Source organism: Capricornis sumatraensis, chromosome 10 (genome assembly GCF_032405125.1).
Source record: "Capricornis sumatraensis isolate serow.1 chromosome 10, serow.2, whole genome shotgun sequence".
NCBI classification, from domain to species: domain Eukaryota; kingdom Metazoa; phylum Chordata; class Mammalia; order Artiodactyla; family Bovidae; genus Capricornis; species Capricornis sumatraensis.
The window spans coordinates 68,741,417-68,759,723 of record NC_091078.1 but is presented as its reverse complement, the minus strand read 5'-3'; the positions used below and the strand labels follow the sequence as shown (position 1 = coordinate 68,759,723).

Here is an 18,307-nt window from a genome sequence, read left to right as displayed (position 1 = left end):
ATGCCACAACGTTATTAAGTGCCTGAGGCAAGTGGAGGTCTTTCCCTTTGAAAGGGTATCTCCAGGCTTAGCCCATGGTGGTGAGTGACAAGCAGCCCCTGAGAAGTGGGAACAGAGGGGCCCAGGTCCCCACATAACTGATGTGAGAGAGGCAATGGCCAGGTGAGATGAGGGGTTCAGTTTACAAGATGAAAAATGACAGGCACCCCAGTGAGACTTCCTGCAAGTCAGTGAATGTCTTCTGCAAGGACAGCCACTGGGGCTCCCAAAGTAATCATTTAAGCAGTTGCCAAAAAAGAACCAGATCAGTTGTTATTAGATGATCTGAAAAAACATGATTTTCCCTGGGGAAAGGAAAAGTTGAACTGGGAACTGAGAGAGATCCATTTATTTGCTAAGATGGACCCAGAGAAGTTTAGCTACAGTATCAGCCGTCTGACCTACTTTTCAGAGTCCTGCATCTAATTTTAGTTGCAGCATATTTGTCATCCTCGAAACCTTAAAACTAGTTACTAACCATTGTGAGGGCAATAATTTCTGGCCAGAAAGGCTGTTTTAACGTTTTCTATGTTTCTTACATGCATTTATTCAAGAAATATTTGTTAAATTCATCTATGCAACATGCCAAAAGCTGTTACAGATACAGAGAACATCAGACCTGGCTCTTACCCTGGATACCATCTTTCTAGGTATATGACACTTTATCAGCCATGCCAATATTAAAAACCCAAAGAAATAAGCTTGCATTTTGTTCCCATGCTCTATTTCTAAATAAACCCAAGGAAAATAAGAGGCACAGCTTTGCACAGTTTATTTTTTGTGGCAAGAACAGTCTTCTTTAGAATAAACTGTGAATGTCCAAAGATAGTATAATGGAACACGTTGGAAGAATTCACATAAATGGTTTTTCAAAAAGTGAAACAAAAATTGGCCTGTGTTTATTTATTTATTTGTTGCTGTTTAGTTTTAATTGGAGGACAATTGCTTTACAGTGTTGTGTTGGTCTCTGCCATACAACAACATGAATCAGCCATAGATGTGCCTATATCCCTTCCTTCTTGACCTGCATTTCTTAAGAAGCAAAATAATCCAGGTTTAGCCAGAGTATAGTTGAAAATGTGAATAGTAATGCCATGGAAATTAGGATTATGTGGTTCTTCCTTGAACCCTTCTTAAAGGCACTTGCTAAAGATTTCACCTGTAGGAATCCGTTCTGTGGAAAATGTGAAATACAGACCAAGATTCATATGAGAGAGGGGAGGTACACACAGTGCATTATACTTTGACTTAAAATAGTAAAAGTAGTGTGGAAGTGGTTAAGAGAAATATATAATTTTTTCAAGGTTGAAATAGGTTGATAATAAAAGGAGTGTTTATCAAGAACTGTTAAACACAGGGTACTATGGAAAAATGCTAAATAAAAACAACAGGAGTGCAAATACATACATACACACACATGTGTGTGTATGTATGTATACATACTTTTTTTTTTTTCATAATCTCATATTCTATAAAAGGCCAAAATGATAGGCATGGTTATCCCTAAGTGGTAGGTGTTTTAGTTAGCTATTGCTGTAGAGCAGCCAACCACAAACACCATAGTGGGAAACAGTGATAAGCATGTATTTCTTGCCCAAGCTTCGGAGTTTTGTCCAGGGTCTGGCTAAAACGGAGTGGGTTCAGGTTTATTCCAAGCATCTGTTGTTCACTTGAAACCAGTGGATACACAGGGTGTATTCTTTTCATGTGATCCCAAAAGTGCAAGAAAGTAAGATGAACTGGACACGAGCATCTGAAGTGTCCGCCTGTGTCACGTTCACTGACATCCCAAGAGTCAGGCCAAATTGCGTGGCCAGGCCCTGAGTCAAACGGCCCACACCCAGAGAACACTCCCCCACCTTGATAAGACAAGGATGTGCACGTTTATAACCACAAGAGAGGAGTGAGAATTGGAACCAATAGCTTGTTCCATCGAAGTGGGGTTGATCTTTCCTTTGCATTTCTTTTTCTAAAATATTTGTTGTCGGTTAATTTATTTGGCTGTGCTGGATCTTTGCTGTGCAACTTGGAATCTTCAGTCTTTAGTTGTGGCATGCAGAATCTTTTAGTTGAAGCCAGTGGGATCTTTACTTGGGGTATACAAGTTCTTAGTTTTGACATGTAGGATCTAGTTCCTTGACCAGGGATCGAACACAGGCCTTCTGCATTGGGAGCTTGGAGTCTTAGCCACTGGACCACCAAGGAGGTCCTTTAATTTCTTCTTATGTTTCTATTTATGCAAATGTTTACACAAATGGAGGAATAGTTTTGGTTTTTTTTTTTTTTTTAGAGAAATAGAGATCAATGGAATCGAATTGAGAGTCCAGAAATAAGCCCTCACATTTATGGTCAACTGATTTTTTGACACAGGAGGCAAGATTATTCAGTGGAGGAAAAAAAAATTCACTGTTCAATAAATAATGCAGAAACATACGCAGAAGAATTGTATTCAACCCTTATACCTCACATCATATACAAAAATTAACTCCACATGGATGGATGTAGAGATTATCGTACTAAATGACATACTATGTCAGACAGAGAAAGACAATGTCATATGATATCACTTGTGTATGGAATCTAAAAAAAAAATACAAATGATCGTAATTACAAAACAGAAATAAACTTAAAGACATAGAAAACAAACTTATGGCTACCAAAGAGGAAGGGAAGGAGGGGTAAATTAAGAGTTTGGGATAAATAGATAGACAGGGAGGTCCTACTGTGTAGCACGGGGAACTGTATTCAGTATCTTGTAATAACCTATAATGGAAAATAATCTGCTTACTTTGCTGTATAGCAGAAACTAACATACACACACACATATATATGTAATATATATATTTACCTACACACACACATATATGTACATACACATACCCAAATCAAAGCAGATACCAAAAGCCAATATGCACGTGAACGACTGCTTGACATCATTATCGCAAATGAAAACCACAGTGAAATACCTCTTCACACCCACTGGGATGGCTAAAATGAAAAAGAAAGGCAGTGGTACTGGTGAGGATGTGGAGAAGTTGGAACCCTCAGAGACTGTCGGTGGGAATGTAAAATGGTGCAATCTGAAAAAGAGTCCAGTGGTTTCTCAAAAATGTTAAACGCAGAGTTCCTGTATGACCCAGCAATTCCAGTCTTTGGCAAATACCCAAGAGAACTGAAAACAGACAGCCGCACAGAAGTGTCTACATGACTGTTCATAGCAGTATTATTCATAACAGCCAAAAAGTGAAACAACAGAAGATATCCATCAGCTGATGAATGGATTGAGAATCTCTAGAATGGAATGTTGCTGCTGGTGCTGCTGCTGATGCTGCTGGTGCTGCTGCTGCTGCTGCTAAGTCGCTTCAGTCGTGTCCGACTTTGTGCGACCCCATGGACTGCAGCCCACCAGGCTCCCCCGTCCCTGGGATTCTCCAGGCAAGAACACTGGAGTGGGGTTCCATTGCCTTCTCCGAATGGAATGTTATGAAACCTTAAAAAGGAATGACGTTCTTAGCCATGGTACAACATGGATGAGTCGTGACAACATAAAGCTAAGTGAAAAAAACCAGTCCACAAAACTGACTTTGTATAGTTCCACTTATATTAAACATTTAGAATAGGCAAATCTATGGGAATAGAAAGTGGGTTAGTGGCTTCCTAGGGCTGGATGGTGAGAATTTGGGCAAAATGGTAAGCGATTGCTAATGGATTTGAGTTTTCTGTTTTATTTAACATTAATTTTGATTGGAGTAGAGTTGTATTACACTGCTGTGTTAGTTTCTACCGTGCAGCAAAATGAATCAGTCATATGTATATACATATCCTCTCCCTTTTGGATTGCCTTTCCATTCATGCATGTCACCATAGATAATTTCGTAGGGTCCCCTGAGCTATGCAATATGTTCTCATTAATTGTCTATTTTCTACATAGTTTCAGCAGTGTATATATGTCAATCCCACTCTCTCAATTCCTCCCACCTGCTTCCACTTTCCCCTGTAACTGTTCTCTACTTCTGTTTGAGGGTTCTTTTGAGGTAATGAACATGATGAAATGTTCTAATATTGATTATATTGATGATTGCCAATTCAGTGACTATACTAAAAGTGGTAGGTATATTTTATGACATGTGAATTATGTCTCAGTAAAGCTGCTATTTAAAAAAAAAATGAACCAACAGAATTTAAATAGTATCCCAGGTATTAATTGAACAATCCCAGTATAAGATCAATCAGTTTACAGTCTATGCCGCTGTGCTTAGTTGCTCAGTTGTGTCCGACTCTTCACGATCCCACGAACTGCACCTCTGCCAGGCACCTCTGTCCATGAGGATTCTCCAGGCAAAAATACTAGAGTGGGTTGCCACTTAGGATCTTCCCAACCCAGGGTTTGAACCCAGGTTTCCTGTATTGCAGGCAAATTCTTTACCAGCTGAGCCAGCAGGGAAGCCCCTTACTGTCTATAGCTAAAATTAAAAGCATGTGTTTATTCAGCAAGGAGTCTGAGTAATTTAAGCTTTTTCATTTCTTTACTCAGTGATCAGTTTTATTTTACTAATTAATTGTTTCCAGTTTTACTGAGATATAATTGACATATAACAGTGTATAAGTTGAAAGTAAACAACGCAATCATTAAGTGTAAGTATATAGTGCAAAAAGATTTTGCAGGGACCAGTTCTTTGCTCTCAAAGCCAGATACAGGAAATTAACTAGAGTGTAAAAAAACTAACTAAAAGTTAAACTTTGTTAATGTAAATCAGCGTTCCATTTTAACCTAGACGGAACCTCCTTTGTGCTTGAAACCGTCAATTGCTTTATATACACTGTCATACAATAACCCATAAACTTATTTTATATGTGAATAAACTGAGGCTTAAAGACCTTACTTAGCAGAGCTTCTTTATAATGTTTTCCAAAGCCATTTTTCCCAGGATGGCATAACTTTATAATTGATAGTTATCTTAAAAGAAACAGTAAAATACATACTTAACTGGAGGTAAATATTTTATTGAATGTTGGCAGGCGGGGAAGGTCTGAAGGGAAGATTCCCCTTGAGAAACTTTTAATTATTTGAGGTTGTCTGAACTCCTATGGGAAAACCTGTCTCTGACTCTCCTCTCTTCTAAGTATGTGTTTAAGTGCTGCATTTACGTGCCAATTTTATTTTTGTAGAGTATTACATCTTTGTTTCTACAACTAGATGCGAGGACAGGTCTTTATTTTATCTGGCTTGGTTTTATCAGAATCCATTAGGGTAAGCAGTGTTAAGGGAAGAAGAAGAGGGGGTTGGTGTTATTACAGCAGGGAATTCCAGATGAATTCCTATGAAGATAAGAATTACAGTGTAGAATATCAGAAGGAACCTGGTTTAGATACCTCTTGGTTCTCATCTGAGGCTACTGATAAGTCAGAATTTTGAAGGTGATTATTCTCAGTCTTTAGGGCTTCCCTGATAGCTTAGTTCTTTGGAAGGAATGACGCTAAAGCTGAAACTCCAGTACTTTAGCCACCTCATGTGAAGAGTTGACTCATTGGAAAAGACTCTCATGCTGGGAGGGATTGGGGGCAGGAGGAGAAGGGGACGACAGAGGATGAGATGGCTGGATGGCATCACCAACTCGATGGACATGAGTTTGAGTGAACTCCGGGAGTTGGTAACGGACAGGGAGGCCTGGCGTGCTGCAATTCATGGGGTTGCAAAGAGTTGGACACGACTGAGCAACTGAACTGAACTGAACTGATAGCTCAGTTGGTAAAGAATCCACCTGCAATGCGGGAGACCTGGGTTTGATCCCTGGGTTGGGAACATCCCCTGGAGAAGGGAAAGGCTACCCACTCCAGTATTCTGGCCTAGAGAATTCCATGGACTATCCATGGGGTGGCAAAGAGTCAGACATGACTGACTTTCACTTCACATTCTCAGTCTTTACCCTTGGGCCTCTGTTCTTTTAACTATTACCAAAGTCCCATCTTTTAAAATGAATGACCCAGTATGAAATTTCAGAACAGCTAAAATTGATTTGTCTATTTACTCACCTCTTTTAAATGTAAAATAAAATTGTGTTTGTGTGTAAAATCCCCCAGCACCAATGAAAATCGCAATTCTACATTTGCTGAGAAATATCTTTATTTGTCCTCTGGGAGATCTTAAACTTTAGCTGGCTTCTATTAAACTTTTATGAGAACAAAATGAGTGAATCACTTTTTCTTCAAACAGGTACTTTTTGTTGTTTCAAAGAAAGAACACATACTTGAAACAGAAAGTGTTCTTTTAAACAAATTACTCAAAAACAAAAAAGTAAAAATATGAGGGAGAGGTTTGGGTAAGATAATCACTACCACCCCAAAGTAGCAGAATATTAAAATTTTGTCATCATTATCTGACTTTGTCTAAATATTGTTTCAGATATCTCCCCAAGGAGGTCTAGTCTGCTATCATTATAAATTCATATTTTTATGTGAATTCTTAGTCTCCCTTCTCTGTTCTAATATAAAATGCAAATGCTCCTGGGAGCTGTGATCTGTTTAGGAAGGCTTTTGCTAAAAGGTCCTGGCAGGGGAAATAACAGAACTGTGATCTGAAGGGCGTCATGGTGCCATTTAATAGTTCTGCCTCCGTTCAACCTTGTGTTTTTACTTGAAATCAAACCACCTGCCTAAAATCCAGAAAAGGAAAAAAAAAAGGGGGGTGGGGAATATATTCAACATTGAGGTCCATGTAACGAATGTCACATGTTGACCAGTCAGTTGTTTCCTAACATAACAATCCTTGGGTTTCCTGTGTCTTCCTATCCCCCAGTCACTAAAGCACACGTGGGCTTGCAGTAGGCTGATACATGGTCCCCTGAAGATGTCCGAAGCCTACTTCCCAGAGCCCATCAGTGCACCACCTTACATGGCAGATAAGAATAGGGTGAGGGTATTTTGATAGGAAAATGATCCTGGGCTATCCAGGGAGCCCATTGTCATCACAGGGCTTTTGTACAGTGGCAGGAGGCTGAGAGAGGAAAGACTATATTATGCTGGTGTGCTGTAAAGATGGAGGGAGGGCACCGCTAGCAGTTGGAATTATTATTATTCCAGGTGTCTCCAGAAGGAATTTAGCCCTGTGCACCCATTTTATACTTCCGACCTCTAGAACCGTGAGATAATAAATTTATGCATCAGGCCCTTCCTGCCATTCTCCATGTTGCTGCAAGACCCACCACATGGAAACACAAATGGGGCTATAAAAAGCCCTATGGAGAAAACCCTTAATTTCTTTGTATTACCTTTAAAAAGAAACCCAAACGTCCCGTGAAGTGCCCAGCCTTGTGCTGGACCTGGTCCTTGTCTGTTTCTCCAGGGTTATCAGAAGACAGTGGCAGTTTCCAAGTCAGATGTCTGGGTTTGCCTTTCGCTTGTGCCACTTACCACCTGTGTGACCTTGGCCAAATTAACCTCTCTGTGCTTCAGTGTCCTCACTGGCTGTTTGTAAAGGTTGATTTATTAATACAATGCCTGACACTGTCTAAGCACAATATAAATCGTTAGATGAACTTATTATTGTGAGTATTCACAAATGTCATTGGCTCATAGAAGACACTAAACAAACATTGGGTTGGATGGATGGACGAATGAAGGAAAGAAAATAGTATTACATTCACAACTTTGTTTGTTGTTGTTCACTCGCTCAGTTGTGTCCAACTCTGCCACCCCATGGACTGCAGCACGTCAGGCTTCCCTGTCCTTCACCATCTCCTGGAGCTTGCTCAAACTCATGTCCTTTGAGTTGGTGATGCCATCCAACCATCTGTTCCTCTGTCATCCTCTTCTCTTCCTGCCTCAGCCTTTCCCAGCATCAGGATCTTCTCCAGTGAGTCGGCTCTTGGCATCAGGTGGCCAAACTGTTGGAGCTTCAACTTCAGTATCAGTCCTTCCAATGAATATTCAGGACTGGTTTCCTTTAAGGTGGATTGGTTGGATCTCCTTGCTGTCCAAGGGACTCTCAAGAGTCTTCTCCAACACTGCAGTTCAAAAGCATCAATTCTTCAGTACTCAGCCTTCTTCACAATCCAACTCTCACATCCATACATGACTACTGGAAAAACCATAGCTTTGACTATATGGGCCTTTGTCAGCAAAGTAATGTCTCTGCTTTTTAATACACTGTCTAGGTTCGTCATAGCTTTTCTTCCAAGGAGCAGGTGTCTTTTAATTTCATTGCTGCAGTCACCATCTGCAGTGATTTTGGAGCCCAAGAAAATAAAGTCTGGCACTGTTGCCATTGTTTCCCCATCTATTTGCCGTGAAGTGATGGTACCAGATGCCATGATCTTTGTTTTTTGACTGTTGAGTTTTAAGCCAGCTTTTTCACTCTCCTCTTTTACCTTCATCAAGAAACTCTTTAGTTCCTCTTCATTTTCTGCCATACGGGTGGTGCCATCTGCATATCTGAGGTTATTGATATTTCTCCCTGCAATCTTGATTGCAGCTTGAGCTTCATCCAGCCCAGCATTTCTCATGACGTACTCTGCATATAAATTAAATAGCAGGGTGACAATATACAGCCTTGACATACTCCTTTCCCAACAAATTCTCTTGCTTTTTCTATGATCCAGCGGATGTTGGCAATTTGATCTCTAGTTCCTCTGACTTTTCTAAAACCATCTTGAACATCTGGAAGTTCACGGTTCATGTATTGGGGAAGCCTGGCTTGGAGAATTTTGAGCATTACTTTACTAGCATGTGAGATTTACTAGCGGAATGCAAACTAGTGTGTGCAATTATGCGGTAGTTTGAGCATTCTTTGGCATTGCCTTTCTTTGGGATTGGAATGAATACTGACCTTTTCCAGTCCTGTGGCCACTGCAGAGTTTTCCAAATTTGCTGGCATATTGAGTGCAGCACTTTAACAACATCATCTTTCAGGATTTGAAATAGCTCAGTTGGAATTCCATCACCTGCTATACATATGCAGTTGCTTCTTTCTCTAGTTTGCAGAAATGAATCTCTAGTTTCAGAAGAGAACACAGTCATAACTTAGATGAGTGAAGAGACAGCTACACACTTGGGAGCCAAATTTTGGCGCTGAAATATATAAACTGGATCAAAGATGTGATTTCTTGTGAAGAAAGATAGAAGCTGTCCACTTTCGAAGGAATCTTTAAGCAACACTAAAACTTATATTCTAACCAGCATTAGTGAGTTTTCAGATGAGAATTGATAACTGTTAAGACCTAATCTTGGTACATATGATAAGTACTGTTACTTATTCATTATTATCTGATATTCTTAACATTTCTTTTTAATATGTTGCCTACTCATGAATGTGGTGCTTTTAGAAATATGATAGAAACCTGCCCTCCCCTAACAATAGTCTCTGTTCATAATATTTGATTTCGGTTATATTGCGGCCTCTCTGATGGCTCAGTGGTAAAGAATCTGCCTGCAGTGCAGGCAATATGGGAGATGTGAGTTTGATCCCTGGGTCAGGAGGATCCCTTGGAGAAGGAAATGGCAACCCACTCCAGTGTGCTGGCTGTGAAAGCTCATGCAGAGAGGAGCCTGGCAGGCTGCAGTCCATAGGGTCTCAAAGAGTAGGACACGACTGAGCGCGCACACACTGCGCGATATACTATACAAAGAGAAAATTTCCCACAGTACTGCAGTGTGGTAAATGCCAGTTCCTCGGCAGGTGGACTTCGATGTCCCTTAGGACCAGCTTATATTAAGAGATGATAGTAAACATACTGTGTGGAAGAGGAGGGAATTCTGTAGGGCGGTGGTCATCTTCACTATACCGAGGAGGGGCGTTTGATGTATAAAGTTCTTCCCCTTCTAGTTTAATAGCCTCAGAGTTCTTTCTTCTACCTTTACATGTAAATGCTTTAATAATTCAATAAGCATTCCTTGAGAGTCTTTTAAAATATATACTTAAAAAACTTCACGGTCTAGCAGATTTTTTGCTATTTTGTAGGAAGAGAATATTTTGGTTGAGTTTATTAAGGTATAACGTACATGTAGCAAAGTTTACCCTTCTTAGTGTGCTGTGCTGACTTTTGAGGGAGACACAGTCAGGCGATTGCCATCGTCATCAAGAAACAGAACCGTCCCGTAACCTGCCTCCCAAATTCTCTCATGCTCCTTTGTAGTAAGCCCCTCCCTCCACCCCCAGTCAACAGCTGACCTGTTTTCAGTAGTTTTCTCTCCTGTTTTAGTTTTCCTGTTTATTTTTTAAAATTGGAGTATAGTTGAGTTACAGTGTTCTTTTCATTTTTACTGTACAGTGAAATAAATCAATTGTGTATATATATATATATCTCCACTCTTTTAAAGATTCTGCTCCTAATAGATTATTAAAGAGTATTGAGTAGAGTTCCCTATGCTATAAAGTAGGTTCCTATTAGTTATCTATTCTAAATACAATAGTGTATATATGTTCATCCCAGTTTCCCGGTTTATCCCAGCCCCTTTTCCCTTGGTAACCTTAAGTTTGTTATCTACATCAGTGACTCAATTTCTGCTTCGTAAATAGGTTCATTTGTACCATTGTTTTTTTACATTTCTCATATAAGTGATATTGTATGATATTTGTCTCTCTGTGTCTGACTTACTTTACTCAGTATGACAATCTCTAGGCCCATCTGTGTGCTGCATCTGGCATTATTTCACTCCTTTTATGGATGAGTAGTATTCCATTGCCTATACGTACCACATCTTCATTATCCATCCCTCCATCAGTGGACAGTTAGATTGCTTCCATGTCTTGGCTGTTGTAAATAGTGCTGCAGTGAATATTGGGGTGCACGTATCCTTCTGAACTGTGGTTTTCTCTGGATTTATACCCAGAAGTGGGATTGCTGGATCAAACGGTAATTCTGTTTTCTGTGTTTTAAGGAACCTCTATACTATTCACCATAGTGGCTGTACCAACTTATTAATACATTCCCGCCAACAGTGTAGGAGGGCTCCCTTTTCTCTGCATCCTCTCCAGCATTTATTGTTTGTAGGTGTTTTTGATGGTGGCCGTTCTAACCAGTGTGAGGTGGCATCTCATTGTACTTTTCATTTGCATTTCTCTAGTAATTAGTGATACTGAGCTCCCTTTCTTGTGCCTCTTGGCTGTCTCTCTGTATGTCTTTTTTGGAGAAAGATCTCTTAAGGTCTTCCACCCGCTTGATTGTATTTTTTGTTGTTGTTGTTCTTTGATCTTGAGCTGTGTGAATTGTTTGTATATCTTGGAGGCTAGTCCCTTGTCTGTTTCGTTTGCAAATATTTTCTCTCATTCTGTGGGTTTTCTTTTAGTTTTATGTGGGTTTTTTTTTTCCCTGATGGTTTACTTTGCTGTGCAAAAGCTTTTAAGTTCAATTAGGTCTCATTTGTTTACTTTTGTTTTTATTTTCATTACTCTAGGAGGTGGATCAAAAAAGATATTGCTGCTGTTTATGTCAAGGAGTATTTTTCCTGTTTTTCTCTAAGTTTTATAGTATCTGGTCTTATGTTTAGGTCTTTAATCTATGTAGAGTTCATTTTTGAGTAGTGGTATTAGGGAGTGTTCTAATCTCATTAATTTACATGTAGCTGTTCAGTGTTCCCAGCACCAGTTATTAAATAGATTATCTTTTCTCCATTGTATATCCTTCCCTTCTTTGTCATAGATTAGGTCACTGTACATATGTGGATTTATCTCTTGCCTTTATATCCCTTTTCCATTGATCTGTATTTCTGCTTTTGTGCCAGTACCATACTGTTCTGTAGTATAGTCTGAAGTCATGGAGCCTGATTGCTTCAGTTCCGTTTTTATTTTTCAACATGGTCTTGGCTATTTGGAGTCTTCTGTGTCTGTCACTATACTTCCGCTTCCTCCAGGGAGTCCCATAAGTAGAATCAGTCTGTACATAGCCTCCTGAGTCTGGCTTTCTTGACTGGGGTTTTGGATGTATTGTTTGGGTCAGCAGTTAATTCTTTTATATTGCTGAGTAATATTTCTTTGTATGGACAGACCACCATTTACGAATCCATTTATTTTTGAAGTAAAGTTGACTTATTTCCAGACTTGAAGGATTATCAGTAAAGCTACTATAACAATTCAATACATTTTTTTTAAAGTATGAACGTAAGTTTTTACTTCTCTCAAGTAAATATCTAGGAATGGGATTTCCTTGTATGGTGGGTATATACAGAACTCAGAAACCATCAGGTTGTTTTCCAGAGTGGCTGCATCAGTTTGTATTTTCACCAGCAGTGTATGAGAGTTCCAGCTGGTCTGCATCCTCACCTGCACTTGATATTACTGTTTTTTCTTTTTTAATTAAAAGGTTCCCTGAGTATGTAATGACATCTCATTGTGGTTTTGCTTTGCATTTTCCTAACGTCTGTTGATGTTCAATTCGTTTACATAGGCTTGGTTGCCAGCCATGTAGCTTCTATCATTCCATTTATTTCTGCATTGTATTGTGTGTGTTTGCATATACTTTAGCTACTATTATATTTGAATTTATTGTTTATTATATAAATTCAAATCTATAAGTATGTGCTTCTGTATAAAAATGCAAATAATTGTTATATATTAACCTAGAATCCTAAGACCTTGTCAGATTCACTTACTGGTTCTAATAGTTTTGTCAGCTCCTGAGATATCTGTGTGAACTACTATGTGATCTGAAAACAGTTTTGCTTCCTTCTCAAATACAACTTTTTAATGTTTTAAATTAATTTGTATTGGAGTATAGTTGCTTGATAATGTTGTGTTAGTTTCTGCTATATAACAAAGTGAATCAGTTGTATGTATACATATATCCCCTCTTTTTTTAAATTTCCGTTCCATTTAAGTCACCACAGAGCATTGAGTAAAGTTCCCTGAGCTAAACAGAAGGTTCTTATTAGTTACCTATTTTATACATAGTATCAGTACTGTATATTTGTCAATCCCAGTCTTTCCATTATTCCCAGTACCCTCCTGCCTTGGTGTCCATACGTTTGTTCTCGATGTCCTTGTCTCTCTCCCTCTGCTTTGCAAATAAGATTATCTATGCTGTTATCTTAGATTCCACACATTTTCATCACTATATGATATTTGTCATCTTCTTTCTGACTTATTTCACTCTGTATGACAGCCTCCCGGTTCAATCACGTCTCTACAAATGACCCAGTTTTATTCCTTTTTATGGCTGAGGAATATTCCATAGTGGTCTTTGCTGGTGGCTCAGTGGTAAAGAATCTGCCTGCCAGTGCAGGAGGCATAGGTTTGATCCCTGGCTCAGGAAGATCCTCTGAAGAAGGAAATGTCAACCCACTCCAGTGTTCCTGCCTGGGAAATCCCACGGACAGAGGAGCCTGGTGGGCTACATTCCATGGGATCTGAAAAGAATCAGACACAACTTAGCGACTGAACAACAATAATATTCCATTGGACATATGTACCGCATCTTTTTGAGCAAACTCTAGGAGACAGTGAGGGATTGGGAAGCCTGGTGTGCTGCAGTTCATGGCGCTGCAGGAACTGTTGACAGCAAGAGTCAGACAACTTAGTGACTGAACACCAGCAACCACTGCACCTTTATTTATTCCTCTGGCTATTCGTGGGGCATTGAGGTTGCTTCCATGTCCTGGCTGTTGTTAATAGTGCTGCATGCACATTGGGTTTCATGTGTCTTTTGGAATTATGGTTTTCTCTCAGAGTATGTCCAGTAGTGAAATTACTAGGTCATGTCATATTTCTATTTTTAGTGTTTCAAGAGACTTTTATACTGTTCTCCATCAGTTCGGTTCAGGCGCTCAGTCATGTCTGACTCTGCAACCCCATGGACTGCAGCACGCCAGGCCTCCCTGTCCATCACCAACTCCCGGAGTTTACTCAGACTCATGTCCATTGAGTTGGTGATGCCTTCCAACCATCTCGTCCTCTGTTATCCCCTTCTCCTCCTGCCTTCAATCTTTCCCAGCATCAGGGTCTTTTCCAATGAGTCAGTTCTTCGCATCAGGTGGCCAAAACATTGGAGTTTCAGCTTCAGCATCAGTCCTTCCAGTGAATATTCAGGACTGATTTCCTTTAGGATAGACTGGTTGGATTTCCTTGCGGTCCAAGGGACTCTCAAGAATCTTCTCTGTTTGCCATAGTCGTTATATCAATTTGCATTTCCACTGTCAGTGCAAGAGGGTTCCCTTTTCCTTCACACCTTCTCCAGTATTTATTGTTTGTAGATTTCTAAATAATGACAATTCTGATTTGTGTAAGGTGGTACCTCACTGCAGTTTAGATTTGCATTTCTTTAGTAATTAGTAATGTAGAACATCTTTTCTTATGTTTTTTGGCCATCTGCATGTCTTCATTGGAGAAATGTCTATTTATGTCTTCCACCTAGTTTTTGATTGAGTTGTCTACATAGAGCTGTATTTGCTGTTCGTATATTTTAGAGATTAATCCTTTGTCAGTTGCCTCATTTGCACATATTTCTCTCATTCTGAGGGTTGCTGTTTCATCTTTTTTATGATTTCCTTTGCTGTGCAAAAGCTTTTAAGTTTCATTAGGTCCTATCTGTTTATTTTTGTTTTTATTTTCATTACTGTAGAAGGTGGCTCAAAAAAGAATCTTGCTGTGATTTAGAGAATGTTGTGTCTATGATTTCTTCTTAAGAGTTTATGATTTCCTCTTAAGAGTTTCATGATGCCTGGCCTTGCATTCAAGTCTTTAATCCACTTTGAGTTTACTTTTGTGTATAGTGTGAGGGAGTATTCTAATTTCATTTGTTTACCATAGCTGTCCATTTTTCCCAGTACCCCTTATTAAAGAGACTGTCTTTTTCTCCATTGTATATTCTTGCCTCCTTTGTCATAGATTAGGTGACTATATGTGCGTGGGTGTATCTCTGGGCTTTCTATCATATCTTTTACTTCTTTTCCTTGCCTTATGTTAACAATTTGAACTGTGGTAAAATTTTGAAAAGAAACACTGAGAATAGGTATTCTTTTTGCTGATGTTAGTGGCAAAGTGGCCAGTATTTTATCATTAAATGTGATATTACCTGTATGTTTTTCATAGATGCTCTTTGCCAAGATTGTAGAAGTTGTCCTACTAATTTTCAGAGTTTTTAATCATGAATATATGTTGAATTTCTAGTGCTTTTGATGGTGAAAATCCAGCCTCTGTGCTCCAGTGCTGAATTAGATGTTGAAGACAAGAGTTTTGGGTGAAGTAGAAAAGAACAGCTTAATTGCTTTGCCAGGCAAAGGGGCACACAGCAGTTTCATGCCTTCAAAACCCAGTGTCTCAACCCAGAAGGATTTTGTGAGGAGCTTTATGTAGCAAAGGTGAAGATGCTGATAGGATCAGGGTGTGTGCAGGGCCTGTACTCCTTCAATCTGGGCCTCAGGTGATCTTTTTTTTAATTTTAATATAATTGCTGTCAGGATTGTGTTAGTTTCTGCTCTTCAATGAAGTGAATCAGTCATATGCATATATATGCCCTTTGTCAGGCTTCCTTGGTAGCTCAGCTGATAAAGAATCCACCTACAATGCAGGAGACTCCAGTTCGATTCTTGGGTTGGGAAGATCCCCTGGAGAAGGGATAGGCTACCTACTCCAGAATTCTTGGACTTCCCTGGTGGCTCAGATGGTAAAGAATCCACCTGCAATGTGGGAGGACCCGGGTTTCATCCCTGGGTTGGGAAGAGCCCCTAGAGGAGGGCATGGCAACCCACTCCAGTATTCTTTCTTGGAGAATCCCCATGGACAGAGGAGCCTGGCGGGCTTTAGTACATGGGGATGCAAAGAGTTGGATACAACTGAGTGACTAAACACAGCACAGCATCCCCTCTCTCCTGGAGCTCCCACCCACTACCATCCCACCTCGAGGTCTTCACAGAGCGTGAAACTGAAGTCCCTACAGCTTCCCACTAGCTAGCTAGTTCACACATGTAGTGTATAAGGCCAGGGGCGGTAGCCGGGAGGAGCAGCCCTGCGCGCGAGGCCAGAGCGGCAGCCAGGAGGAGCCACACCACGTCCAAGGAGCAGTGGCTGCGCAGGCACAGGAGGGCCTAGAGGAGCCATCCCATGTTGAAGGTCAGGAAGGGTGGTGGTGAGGAGATACCCCTCATCCAAGGTAAGGAGCAGCGGCTGTGGTTTGCTGGAGCAGCCGTGAAGAGATACCCCACCCCCAAGGTAAGAGAAACCCAAGTAAGATGGTAGGTGTTGCAGGAGGGCATCAGAGGGCAGACACACTGAAACTATACTCACAGAAAACTAGTCAATCTAATCACACTAGGACCACAGCCTTGTCTAACTCAATGAAACTAAGCCATGCCCGTGGGGCAACCCAAGACGGGAGGGTCATGGTGGAGAGGTCTGACACAATGTGGTCCACTGGAGAAGGGAGTGGCAAACCACTTCAGTATTCTTGCCTTGAGAACCCCATGAACAGTATGAAAAGGCAAAATGATAGGATACTGAAAGAGGAACTCCCCAGGTCATTAGGTGCCCAATATGCTACTGGAGATCAGTGGAGAAATAACTCCAGAAAGAATCAAGGGATGGAACCAAAGCAAAAAAAAAAAAAAAAAAAACAACCCCGCTGTGGATGTGACTGGTGATAAAAGCAAGTTCTGATGCTGTAAAGAGCAATATTGCATAGGAACCTGGAATGTCAGGTCCATGAATCAAGGCAAATTGGAAGTGGTCAGACAAGAGATGGCAACAGCGAATGTCAACATTGTAGGAATCAGCGAACTAAAATGGACTGGAATGGGTGAATTTAACTCAGATGACCATTATATCTACTACTGCGGGCAGGAATCCCTCAGAAGAAATGGAGTAGCCATCATGGTTAACAAAAGAGTCCGAAATGCAGTACTTGGATGCAATCTCAAAAACGATAGAATGATCTCTGTTCGTCTCCAAGGCAAACCATTCAATATCATGGTAATCCAAGTCTATGCCCCAACCAGTAACGCTGAAGAAGCTGAAGTTAAACGGTTCTATGAAGACCTACAAGACCTTTTAGAACTATCACCCAAAAAAGATGTCCTTTGCATTATAGGGGACTGGAATGCAAAAGTAGGAAGTCAAGAAACACCTGGAGTAAAAGGCAAATTTGGCCTTGGAATACGGAATGAAGCAGGGCAAAGACTAACAGAGTTTTGCCAAGAAAATGCACTGGTCATAGCAAACACCCTCTTCCAACAACACAAGAGAAGATTCTACACATGGACATCACCAGATGGTCAACACCGAAATCAGATTGATTATATGCTTTGCAGCCAAAGATGGAGAAGCTCTATACAGCCAACAAAAACAAGACCAAGAGCTGACTGTGGCTCTGATCATTAACTCCTTACTACCAAATTCAGACTCAAAAAGTAGGGAAAACTGCTAGACCATTCAGGTATGACCTAAATCAAATCCCTTATGCTTATACAGTGGAAGTGAGAAATAGATTTAAGGGCCTAGATCTGACAGATAGAGTGCCTGATGAACTATGGAATGAGGTTCGTGACATTGTACAGGAGACAGGGATGAAGACCATCCCCATGGAAAAGAAATGCAAAAAAGCAAAATGGATGTCTGGGGGGGACTTACAAATAGCTGTGAAAAGGAGAGAGGTGAAAAGCAAAGGAGAACAGGAAAGATATAAGCATCTGAATGCAGGGTTCCAAAGAATAGCAAGAAGAGATAAGAAAGCCTTCTTCAGCGATCAATGCAAAGAAATCCAGGAAAACAACAGAATGGGAAAGACTGAGATCTCTTCAAGAAAATTAGAGTTACCAAGGGAACATTTCATGCAAAGATGGGCTCGATAAAGGACAGAAATGGTCTGGACCTAACAGAAGCAGAAGATATTAAGAAGAAGTGGCAAGAATACACAGAAGAACTGAACAAAAAAGATCTTCACTACCCAGATAATCATGATGGTGTGATCACTCATCTAGAGCCAGACATCCTGGAATGTGAAGTCAAGTGGGCCTTAGAAAGCATCACTACGAACAAAGCTAGTGGAGGTGATGGAATTCCAGTTGAGCTGTTTCAGATCCTGAATGATGATGCTGTGAAAGTGCTGCACTTAATATGCCAGCAAATTTGAAAAACTCAGCAGTGGCCACAGGACTGGAAAAGGTCAGTTTTCATTCCAGTCCCAAAGAAAGGCAAGGGCAAAGAATGCTCAAACTACCACACAGTTGCACTCATCTCACATGCTAGTAAAGTAATGCTCAAAATTCTCCAAGCCAGTCTTCAGCAATACATGAACCATGAACTTCCTGATGTTCAAGCTGGTTTTAGAAAAGGCAGAGGAACCAG

At 40.4% G+C, this 18,307-nt stretch overlaps 1 protein-coding gene across 1 annotated transcript in view; it reads right to left on the bottom strand.

Moving 5' to 3' along the window:
• The window catches only part of IL5RA (interleukin 5 receptor subunit alpha), a 49,847-nt gene extending 39,100 nt beyond the window's left edge, over positions 1 to 10,747 (bottom strand). Inside the window, exon 1 of the mRNA XM_068983110.1 lies at positions 10,730 to 10,747. Coding sequence (XP_068839211.1) covers positions 10,730 to 10,747 — 18 coding nt within the window. The remainder of the gene's footprint in view (positions 1 to 10,729) is intronic.
• Positions 10,748 to 18,307: the final 7,560 nt, after the last annotated feature.